The sequence below is a fragment of the Diadema antillarum genome, unplaced genomic scaffold, assembly GCF_040938485.1.
Source record: "Diadema antillarum isolate AM-2024a unplaced genomic scaffold, OU_Dant_1.0 scf00000150, whole genome shotgun sequence".
NCBI lineage: Eukaryota > Metazoa > Echinodermata > Echinoidea > Diadematoida > Diadematidae > Diadema > Diadema antillarum.
Genome location: NW_027271039.1, coordinates 1,785,001 through 1,797,207, shown reverse-complemented (window position 1 = coordinate 1,797,207; position 12,207 = coordinate 1,785,001). Strand labels below are relative to the sequence as shown.

The following is a 12,207-nucleotide window of genomic DNA, read 5'->3' as shown; positions in this document are numbered from 1 at the left end:
GGCAAGGGCAAGGCTCAGGACACTGTTTAGCGCAGCGTCACCTCAGGTATGCTGCCTAGTAAAGCATACCTAACGTTAGTCCTACAATGTAGCTAGTAGACTCTAGTATTTCACAAACTAGAATCTAACCACTGTTAAACGTTAGATTCTACTAGCTCCAGAGGTGTACTCTACTACTTTTTAATTCAATTTTTTGTAACGTTAGCATGGGGTAGAGTCAAGCCGATTACCGGTATTTACCGATGAATGATCGAGGGAGAGTGAGGCGAAACGCTGTATACTAAGCTCTGTTTCCCCCCTAAAATAAACTTACAGCATCATACATCTAGGCTTTTGTAGATATCATCTTTAATTCTCTACGGAAAATTATTATAATAAAGGCTGATATGTCTAATTTACACTTTTTAACACTCAACTTTACATTCCAATATGTGTTTACTAGTAACTCAAATTCACCGAAACAACGGCAACGAACGCTGTCCCGACGCCTACGCGGCGGCCTTACAACAACCCGACGAGTACGCTGAAAAGCCCCAGCTCGCTCGGGTGCAGACGAAAAAAATCCCGCTTCGGTCTTTATGAAGCACTACTTTTACACTCGAACTGTTTGAAAACACGCTCGAACACGCTCATGTAACTTATATCATTTTGAAGATCAAGGTCAGGCCTACCTCTCTAACTATAAAAAAATTGCGGAAATGTGCGGAATTTCTCATAATCGATACAGAAACAATATGATGACATCTCTAGCGCACAAAACTAACTGCTCAGTAACTCCGTTGTTTGTGTACCGATTTCGCTGGTTCAAACGGCAATCTCCTCAGCACAGTCTGCTGAACCAGCGAAAGGTATAGACATACCACGCTACCCAATTTTTGCGCCATAAGTTGTAGTTTTCGAAGGGGGACATCTTTCACTGAATGTAATAGACTGCCAAAATGTTGAATATGACGTCATTTTGTCGGTGCCACGCATCGCTTCAAAGCCCGATTTTTACGAGCGTGTGTTTATGGAAGGCCTGGAAAGGAGATCATGTTGCGTCACTCTAGTGCGCCGGAGGGTGATGGGTGGACCGATAAGGCCAGATTTTGACATATTTATCACAGAATGAGGGTTGGATTTCAAGACGTAATCGGTGTAAGACCACTTGATTTTTTTCTCTGAGGGAAGCTCTCAGAGTGCCATCTCCATCTTCTTCCACCTCCCTGGGAGAACCATGCATTATGGCGGAGGCATATCAGTAGCCATAGCGATATATCTAGTTTTTTTTTTTTTTTTAGAGTTAACTAATACTTTTATTAGTCATAAGATTTGCAATAAGTCAAGCCCCTCTGCTCTGCCTGAAAACTTCAATTGGTACATAAATTAAATAGCATTTAAGAGTCAATGTGAGTGTCCCTTTTGATGATGCCATGTCAAAATTTAGAAATGTTATTTTTTCTATTAGTTATATTGTGTCTGAGAACCACAAATAAAGTACAACATCAGAGTTCCAGCGTAACAGATGTGCTGTGTGCAATTAATTTATTTCAGATCTGCCTATTAGGAAGATTTGAATATTCAGGATTTCATGTCTATATGGCCACCCTATCATCCCTATCATTCCAGCCAATTATGTCGAGAATTAATATTCCATCTTTCATCCTCACCTCAGGTGATAATTGAGCGGTTCCCACCGAAGCGGAAAAAGCAGCGACACTCCAAGTCCAAGTCTAAATCCAAGACCAAGACGAACAAGGGCAAGAAGCGCAAGGAGGACCGTCGCCGCGGAGACAAGAACGGCAATGACGATTACAGGAGGTACAGCGATGATGATTTTGAGGAAGAGGATGAGGAGGAAGACAAGAATTCAATCTCTGAAGAGGAGGAGGAGGAAGGAGGGAGAGAGGAGGGTGGAGCCCCACCGGAGACGGACAAGTGTGTCTTCCTGTGTAATAGGTGGCTGGCCCGGAGCGAGGACGATGGGCAGATTGTGAGGGAGCTGGTTCCTACTGACATGAATGGCAAGCTGCTTCGGAGGAACTCTCTCATCAGTGAGTCTCCCTCTCTCGACCATTTTACAGTGTCCCTTTTTCTCCTTATTAACCCCGACCCTCCCCCTTTTAAAAATACAAAAAAGAAAAGGTTAGATGACAACAAAACCAAGGCTCAAAAAAGAAAATCACTACAAATTTAGAAAACGCTACATGGTTTGGGGTTTAGAAACTATATGATCAATTAAACATTATAGATTTTTTTTTTTTTTCTAATTTATTCTTTGCCCTTCTGCGATGGCATTCTGGTCAGCTTGGATACAGGAGAGAGGCATTGAACTTAAACGTGTGATGAATTCACCTCTTCCTCATGAACAGATAAGTTCTCTACCTCTCTTTCCCTTCCCCTACCAGTGAGAACATACAAGGTTCACATCTTTACCGGGGACATCTTCCAGGCAGGGACTGATGCCAACGTCTTCATCAACGTCTACGGGGAGAAGGGTGACACGGGGGAGCGCAGCATGAAGGACTCAGAGACGAGTGTGAACAAATTTGAGAGGAATCAGGTGGGTAGTTTGTCTAGAGTGCAGATGATCTTTGACCTGATACTGTAAAAGTGGATATTTTTGCACGACTAATTTTTCGCGCTTGGCCGGGTAACAAGAGTTTCGCGTGTTTTTAATTCCGCGGAATCAAGACATCACGCACAGGAACATATGGCAAGCAAAAATATTTGTGTGCTTTTATTTTTGCGCTAGTTTCTGGTTGTGCGAAATGCGCGAAAATTTCAACACCGCAAAAATTTCCACTTTTACGGTAAATAACTTAAAGAATTACCTAAGGCAAAATGACAAACATGTAGGGAAGCTATCACATGAGGGTTGCACACAACAAGCACAGTCTGAGGAGGGCTAGGGACACAGGACAATGAAAACAAAAGGAGTTGGTTGAAAGTCAAAGGCAAGGAGCCCAACAGGTATTAGAGAGTAGGATTAAAGCAGGGGGGGGGGGGTGAACAGACGAAAGGCAGAGGTGAACCAACAGCTTTGCTCAGGCTGTCACTATTCACTCTTTTCCTATTCTTTATCCTTCTGTTCTGTATCTTGTTTGATGTTACCTCCCTATTCATCTTTTCCCTTCACAGGTTGCCCCCTATGATCATTGGGATGATCACTGGCCCACCTCTGCCTTCTGTCCGTTCACCCCCTTGCTTTAATCCCTTCCCTTACCTGTTTGGCTCCCTGCCTTTGACTTTCAACCCACCCCTTTTGTTTTCATTGTTCTGTGTCCCTAGCCCTCCTCAGACTGTGTATGTTGTGTGTAATCCATCATGAGTCTGATAAAGCAAACTGGTTACCTACATGCTGTACATTCACTCAAGAAGCAGACATCGCCCACCCAAATCATGAAATAGAAAAGGAATAGAGAAAGTAGAGCACAATATGCTTGTGAAATAAAGAGCCTATATTTTCAGATATGCCAAGTTCAAAGAATTTTTGTGAGTGAGATTTTCATGACTCGGCCTCTTGGCGCCTGCGCATGCGCGTACGAACGAGGGGGGTTTCCCCCCTCCCATGGTTGGGAGCTTTATTTAACTCTTAACGTGCCATGGTCGCCGAACGGCGACCTTAGTCCTACAAACCAGTCCTACAAACCAGTCAGCATACCGCAACCTCCACTCAACAGAAACTGCCTTGTTGAAAGTGCTCAACGATCTCCTTCTTGCTGTCGACAAGGGCAATGAGGCTGCTCTTCTTCTTCTTGACTATTCGGCTGCGTTTGACACGCTCGACCACACGTTGCTACTACAACGACTTAGTAATGACTACTCCATCACAGGCACTGCCATCCAATGGATCAAGTCATATCTTCAAGATCGCACACAGAGGGTGATAATCAATGGGACCTGTTCACGTCCTAGTCCTATCAGCTGCGGAGTTCCGCAAGGATCCGTTGCCGGCCCCCTTCTTTTTCTCCTCTATACAGGTCCACTCACCAGAATCATCAATTGTCATCATGGAGTCAACTACGCTATGTATGCTGACGACACTCAAATTTACATAACTATGTCACCTGGCGATAGGATTGCTGCTGTTAATTCACTGAGAGAATGTCTCAACGACATCAAAGCCTGGTCCACTGCCAACAGACTCCGTCTGAACGAAGACAAGTCTGAACTCATCCATTTCTCATCACAGTTTAGGAGCACAGTTCCTCTACCAGATCTAACTACTCGGGATGGGATTATTAAGGTCTCTGACTGTGTTAGAGACCTTGGCTTTACTTTGGACAAACACTTAACTCTTAAACACCATATCACAAACATTTGTAAGTCTGCATCATGGGGTATTTTCAAAATAGGGAAGATCAGGCGTCTGCTTGATCAATCATCAGCTGAGCGGCTCGTCCATGCCTTCGTCTCCTCCTATCTGGACTACTGCAACTCCCTCCTTGCCGGCCTCCCTCTTTCTCACATATCTCCTCTCCAACGTATCCAAAATTCAGCCGCTAGATTAGTCTCCCTTAGTAGGAGACATGACCATATATCTCCTGTTCTCCGCTCACTACATTGGCTTCCAGTCCATTCCCGTATTACTTTCAAAATCCTACTTCTGACGTACAAAATCACACATAATCTTGCACCCATATATCTTCAAAACCTAGTCTCTCTCCGCTCCTCCTCTTCTGCCAGACCCCTCCGTTCATCTTCCTCTCTCCAATTACTTCATGGCCCACGTACAAAAACCCGTTATGGTGACCGAGCCTTCTCTTCCATTGCTCCCACTCTTTGGAATAAACTCCCTCTGTATATTCAGAATGCCTCATCTGTCGGATCATTTAAAATTCTTCTTAAAACTCACCTGTTTAATCAGTTGTAATTTTTTTTTTTTTTTTTTTTCTCCTGGAGGCGCACACAGTTATCAATTATTGTACCATTGTATCACATGTATTTTTCTTTTCTTTTCTTTTCTTTCTTCTTCTTTTGTTACTGTTAATGCTGATTTTGTTAATGTTATTGTGTTTTCTAATCTATTTGTATGAGTAGCAAAGTGCGCTTAGAAACGTCAGTATGAAGCGCCATATAAATGCAATTATTATTATTATTATTATTACGTGCCATGGTCGCCAATCGGCGACTAAGAAGAGCGCGAAAAAAATTGGTCATTTAAGTTCTCGTGGTACCATAATACGTTACACCAAGAAACTGCCACTGATATGTACTGGTAGCTGATTAGCATAGGCATCATTTGCACTAAAAATATGAGTATACTTGCATAGGAAAATGTTGAGTAAATACATGTTTTTTCAGCAAGATGTATTTTTTTCGCGTCTGGAAAATCGGCAGAGAGCGCACCCTCTGCGAGCTGTATATAGATCAAAATTCTCATTGATAAACCACGCGTGTGTATGCTACTGAATTTGCGTGTGTTGTCTATGCATTTCCACTCGCATTGTTCTGCTTGGGTGCTCTCCTGCGGGAGCAACTTTCATTTTGTCCCTCAAAGAGGGTCAAGCTTTCGTTCGTCGGTCAAGTCTTTCATCCTTTTGTCTTGGTGAACTTCACTAATCGTCCCCACGCTAGCACCTATACAAAGGAAGAACACGCTTTTGTTCTTGTCTATGCACATGTACAGTGGACGGAAAGTAGACCTGTAAACAAAGGCCTGCCGATTTCAATAGAGTGCGCCGGCCTGCAGTCTGCATAGACAAAAAAAGGATTAGTAGGTGCTTCCTTCTCAAGTGGACAAAAGACACTATTCCAGGACCCGGGATTTACTTTAGTTTCAAATACAAGATCTGGGACTACAGGACTTAGATTTGGAAATGAATTACCGAGGCAGAAAAAGAAATTGAAAAGACAAATTGAACTGCCAATATCTTTGGAATTATACAACTCTAGAAGACAAATCTGTTATCATTTGAAAGAGGAAATGTAGCTCTAAATTTTTCTCACAGAGTCAAGGGAGCGTTCTATTGAAGAAAAATCATGACTGACTCTTTCTTTACATACTACACAAAAATTTATATTAACTTTTTAATGATATCGATTATTTGTGCAATATTTCAGGTTCAGATAGATATTACAGCAAACTGACTACATGACACGAAAGACCAATTATTTCTTGATATTTGTTGTGTAGAACTCAATTCAAAACAGTCAATAGTTTCAAAGATATGACACTTTGAAATTACATTGTCAATCCAGTTCGAAAACTTTCTGGCGTTGGGTAAAAACGTCTGGCACGTTAGGGGTTTCGGGTCTGGCACATTAAGAGTTAATTATTAGCTCTTAATGTTGCAATCTGGTGCATACTTCAGTGACTATTTTTTACTTATTATGAAAGACAAAAGGGAAATATACTTTCAATTGCAACTATCACTTTAATCCTTTGAGCTATGCTCTTTATTTTTGGCCCAAGTTGCAGACTTCACCCGATGCGTGAGAAAAATGGGTGCCATGCGTGAGATCGTGAGACAGACCCTAAATGCGTGAGTCTCAAGCAGAATTGGTGAGACTTGGTAGCTCTGTATTTTGGAAAAATAAAAGTTTACTTTGTACTTTGTTTTAAAAATGACTACGAGACACCTCGACCAATTTTGAAAGTGGGGAAAGAGTTGAGTAATCCCATCTACCAGAATCAAAGTAACATAAATAACATTTATTAGGAAATGGATGGCTCTCTGCATTTATTTTGATAGGAAAAGAATGTAAAGAAAAAGCAGGGTTGCAAATATTGGTGATTACTGAAAATATATCTTGGCTTGATTATACCTATTCGTGTATTTCTACCATAAATTAAATAAAATGACCCCCAAAACACAGAGAATGTGTCTATCTCTACCCTGTAGGAAGATGTCTTCACGATGGAAGCAGCTGACCTCGGTGTGCTGAAGAAGGTGAAGATTCGCCATGACAATGCAAACGTGGGCTCTGATTGGTTCCTGGACAGGGTCGAGATTGAGGACCCAAAGAACAATGTCAGGTGAGAGTAGTGACATCTACAGAGAACTTTGTCATGATATACAAGAGAGAATAAATGCTGTGTAAGTAATCCTGTGGTATTAGATGTTTGGTCTGGAATTCAGTATAATCAGGAACTACTTGTGTTTGTAAAACATATGCATGAGGCATTGAAATAATAGCAATATTTTCATCAATTTCCAGTAGTAGTAGCATATCTTTGGTACCAATAAATTAACAGATTGAAGTGGTGGTATAGTTTTTGTTTATGAGATAGTAAGGAACCTCTTATAGAATATATAAAAAAAAAAACAACAGCATGTAATTCTAAGATGAATTGAAAGTTTATTTGATTAAAAATTGTTTTGAAATCACTTGAGTAATGTCCTGTCCAAATCCAAGCTGTCTTACCCCCCAAGATGAAGCCACAGTGGCATGTTAAAAGGAAAGATGATCCCATCTGGTATAGTGCTTCGTCTGCCATGTTTTTTTTTGCTTTCCCAAACATTTAACAACTTTGAGATACAAGATTTTGTTGTCCCAACAGCGACATGCGTGCTTGGCATTGTTTTTATGGTTACACTTTGTTCATTTTCCTTTGATTCTCAGATACTACTTCCCCTGTCAGAGATGGCTTGCCACGAATCGAGATGATGGTCAGATAGCCCGCGAGCTCATCCCCGTCGAGAAGGAGGTGATCGCCCGTGCCCTCCAGCGCAGGAAGTCGTCGACGTCGATCCGTGAGGACATCGGTCTCGAGTTGAAGTGTAAGCTTCAGACTTGTGTTTTCAGTTCCAACCTCAAGTTTGATTTCTAGTGGAGCACTCTGAATTGAAATGCTAGGCTCTAGCTCTTGTATTCACTATTCATAAATGTACGAACTACTCTTTACCATAAGAGGAATATCAAGAATATTTTAGATTACTTTTAATATGACTTTAATGAAAAAAAAAAATCTAATATTTTATTAGATGATCTAGAATGCTACATTGATATCCATTAAAGTGTAAAAAAGTATGGAGCAATCTAGACTAATACATTTATGATTCTGATAACACATCATGAATGGTGCCTGTGCAAATTGTTCAAAAGGGGAAAATGGAATACACAGTAGTCTGGTTGGAATTTCATCCTGCCCTTTTAATTTTGCTTAATGGCAACGGTATTCAACTACATTGTACATTTGTATATGAAAACTTTCAATCTTGATATGTGATAGGTAATACGTACACTGTATTTGTAGAACTTCAGCGGACTGTTGCAGATAGCTTCAGGGGATGAAAATTATTTAGTATGCATTTATACACTCGTATAATGATCAGTGTATATCAGTAACTAGCTTGCCTAATACTTTTTAATAGTATATTTTGTTTTTTCAGGCAATGATTTCTTTTTTTTTTTCACTCTTTTTTTCACAGCTACCATGCAAACATTCAATGTGTATGTGACAACGTGTGACGAGAGAGGTTCTGGCACCGATGCCAACGTCTACATCACGCTGTACGGAGAGAACGGCGACACTGGCAAACACTTCCTCAAGGCGTCCAAGACGCACCGCGACAAGTTCGAGCGGGGGAACACCGACGAGTTTGTCGTCGAAGCGGTCGACATTGGAGAACTTGAAAAAGTCAGGTATGGAAAAGAGTGCCTTAACACTATGATCTCTCTTGAATATGTATGCACCTTGAATTAGCACATCCTGCTGTTAAATGAATTGTCAGAGCCGTAGGGTGAAGATTGTTGCAGTGTACTAAAGTATTGTGAGCTGTTTCAGCCCTTTGCTTATAAGAAACCAATATGTCATATATTAACTTTATATAACTTTGCCATTAATCAAACTGGATGGATTAAATGCTACATGATTATTGCCATCATTATGTTTTCAAAAAAGGACACAGGATCTCGAAGAAAGCATATTTGTTCAGAAAAGGAAAAAGAGACTTCCATCTCACGTATCGTATTTCATTTCATTTAGTTGTACTTTGAAACTCATTAAGTTTACCAAGTTTGAGTATAACAAACAAAAATGCATGAAATGAAGTCTGATAGTGACGGAATCTTGAGAAGCACAGAAACCATTTTTTCTTTTTCAGCGGTATTATTTACCAAGATTTCAATATCAAAATGTGTCATATGACTTAGCTTTACCTGTAGGACCAGCAGCCACGAAAACTTGGAGAGCTAATACCTAATTGTAGTTGCTTTTCATCTGGAAAATTAGCATAAGTCTTTATCAATTTTAGGATCGGCCATGACAACTCTGGGGGCTTCGCGGGCTGGAAGCTGGAGAAGGTTGAAATTGATGCTCCCTCTCTTGGCCGGCGATGGTGCTTCCCCTGCGGCCGATGGCTGGACAAGGGAGAGGACGATGGACTCATTGAGAGAGAACTCTTCCCCGTCGAGTCTAGGATGGAAGAATATGAGAAACGTAAGTGCCACATGTATTAATATGTCCACTGATGAATCACTGTTTATAATTTAGTAGGTCCGATGATAAATCCTGATATGTGTATGTTCTTGTGGAATCAGGGAAACCTGACAGGTAGAGGTTAAATAAAGGAAACCCAAACCCAAAGAGAAATGTGGATTGAGTGAAAGCAGCAACATTAGTAGAGCATACTGTAAAAGCAGATATTTTCGCACGACTGATTTTTTGCGCTTGGCCCGGTAAGATGAGTTTCGCGTGTTTTTAATTCCGCGGAATCAAGACAGTAAGTACTGGAACATATGGCATGCAAAAATTTCGCATGTTTTTATTTTCGCGCTAGTTTCTTGTTGCGCGAAATGTGTGAAAATGTCAACACCACGAAAATTTCCACTTTTACAGTATCAGTGAAAGTTTGAGGAAAATCGGACAATCGATGCAAAAGTTATGAATTTGTAAACTCTTGGTGTTGGAACCTCTGGATAAGGAGACTACTATATGTGTAGACAGCAATATACAGAAAATATGAAGGGAATTCAACAAAAATTAATTTTTCATGAAAATTACACATTCCATCAACTTGATGCTGACATAAAAGTGTATTTTAAAGCAATTACTTCCCCTGCTTTCTGAAAGCGATTAGTCAATTGCTCTTTCATTATGCTAGAAAAGTGAATTTTTTATGGAATTTTCTTTGTAATTTCGTTATATTGTTGTCCACACTACATATGTCATAATCTCCAGTAGTCTCATCCAGCAGTTCCAAAACCAAAAACTTTAAATATTCATAACTTTTGCATCGATTCTCTGAGTTTCCTTAAACTTTCACTGATGTGTTCCATTAACGTTGCTGCTTTCATTCAATCTACATTTCCCTTTCGGTTTTGGCTCCCTTTATCAATGCATTGAATAGACATCAAGCTCATCGTGTAAGGCCTTGAATAGTGACATGCATTGTAAAATCTTAAAGGTAGTGGTATTGGCCAACCAGTGTATTCAAAATGCTGTGTGCATTGTATACCAAATGTGATTCCACAGTAAGCATCTAAACAGTTGTTAAAGTAGGATAGGACATGTAGCTCATGCTACTCCCAATGCCCATTCATTTTCCCCCAGACGTTCCGTACGAGGTGACCGTGTACACCAGCGACGTGAATGGGGCGGGCACTGACGCAGACGTCTTCATCGTGCTGTACGGCCGTGAGGTGGTGACGGTCCAGAAGAGCCTTTGTGATAACAAGAAGAAGAGGAAGGAGTGCTTCGAGAGGAGTGCCGTCGACAAATTCATCGTCGAGGTATCGTAGAATCGTTTAAAATCACACAACACTCAGGGGCGGATTGAAGAATTCCACAAAGGGGAGGTGCCTTTACAAAATTAAAGGGGACGCACAACCACCGCTTCGTTTTCCTTTCTTTTTATTTCTTTTGTTTCAACAAAAAAATAAATGGGGCGCGAGCCTGGTGCTCCCCCGCCCTGATCCGCGACTGCAACACTGATAATATGTGTATCCCCGAGCAGTAGGAAATGATTTCAAATACAATTATACACAAAATGGAGAAGCAGCATTTCATTACAAAAGGCAGTCATTTTCCAATTTCGATGATAAAAAACTGTTTCAGATATAAAATGTCCAACTGGTATAAACAGACCGACTGAGATAAACAACTCTTTCCGAGACATGATGTTTTTTTTTAATTTTGTCTTTATACATGTTCAGAAAACTATTTGCAAACCCATTGTTATGGATTATGATGGCGTACGCTTGGTGACAGTCTGCACATACTATACAAAAAACAACAAAAATGACAAAATAGACGTAGCAGAAATTTAAAAACAGAATCCTGTTCAGAGTTTTTTATCCCCCTTCATTTGTCCTCTGAAGGTAATTTAATTTTAAAAATTGCAGGGCATAAATTCATTATAGATTCCATGTATTGCAGATTGCCGGCTGTAAAAACAAAAAACAGAACAAAAGAGCAAAGAGAAGAAGCTATTTGTCTAGTAGGTATTGAATCAAAATGCTTTGTAATAACTGACTGCATACTAGAAGCCTCATTATGCTCACATCATTGTAATCATTTTGAAATATCTGATGCCCTTCCTCTTTGATACCAGCTGGAAGATGTTGGGGACACCATTGAGAAGATAAGAATCGGCCACGACAACTCTGGCTTTGGAGCAGCGTGGCACCTGAACAAGGTCGAGATACGGAAACTGCTGGACAACAAAAAGGTCAGATGTGATTCCATTTTTTAACTCTGGGTAGAGATACTCATATGTCACAATTTAGCATCTCTTTGGACAAATGTATAAGTACTTCCAAGAATGTGGAGATGATTAAAAATCAGTGAATATATTTGTGAGAAAGGAAGATGAAATGGCTAGCTTATATACAGTTTCATGAAGCAGTTTGTTTTGTATGTGTGAATTGTGTCATTTTGTCAACATAGACAGGGTTCCTTTCATTCTGATCTTATTAAATGAACTCTGCCAAACTTCTTACAATACACACTCAGATAATTGAGGTCAGATGATTAAGATGAATTCTGTGTGATGTCCTAATGTTTCTGCTCCTGATTACCTTTCATAATGTACCCTGTCACTGTTTCCCCTGCTGTTCTCTCATCAAAGGGATCGAGAACGTACGTCTTCCCTTGCAACCGCTGGTTCTCCCGCAAGGAGGACGATGGGGAGGTCATTCGCGAGCTCGTTCCCGACTCGATCACGGAGGAGAAGCTGAAGAAGGACGGAACGACAAAGACGAAGGAGATAAAACAGGAGAAATTGACAAGTATGACGCATTGTACCTATCTGCCTACATCATGTACAGTGTATGCTCCTG

The 12,207-nt window shown here is 40.6% G+C and overlaps 1 protein-coding gene across 1 annotated transcript in view; it reads left to right on the top strand.

Moving 5' to 3' along the window:
• Positions 1 to 12,207, top strand: part of LOC139721805 (lipoxygenase homology domain-containing protein 1-like) — a 63,193-nt gene that overhangs the window by 29,716 nt on the left and 21,270 nt on the right. The window contains exons 24-32 of the mRNA XM_071633128.1: positions 1,655 to 2,033; positions 2,388 to 2,542; positions 6,828 to 6,961; positions 7,549 to 7,706; positions 8,358 to 8,571; positions 9,183 to 9,367; positions 10,481 to 10,659; positions 11,481 to 11,597; positions 11,997 to 12,156. Coding sequence (XP_071489229.1) covers positions 1,655 to 2,033; positions 2,388 to 2,542; positions 6,828 to 6,961; positions 7,549 to 7,706; positions 8,358 to 8,571; positions 9,183 to 9,367; positions 10,481 to 10,659; positions 11,481 to 11,597; positions 11,997 to 12,156 — 1,681 coding nt within the window. The remainder of the gene's footprint in view (positions 1 to 1,654; positions 2,034 to 2,387; positions 2,543 to 6,827; positions 6,962 to 7,548; positions 7,707 to 8,357; positions 8,572 to 9,182; positions 9,368 to 10,480; positions 10,660 to 11,480; positions 11,598 to 11,996; positions 12,157 to 12,207) is intronic.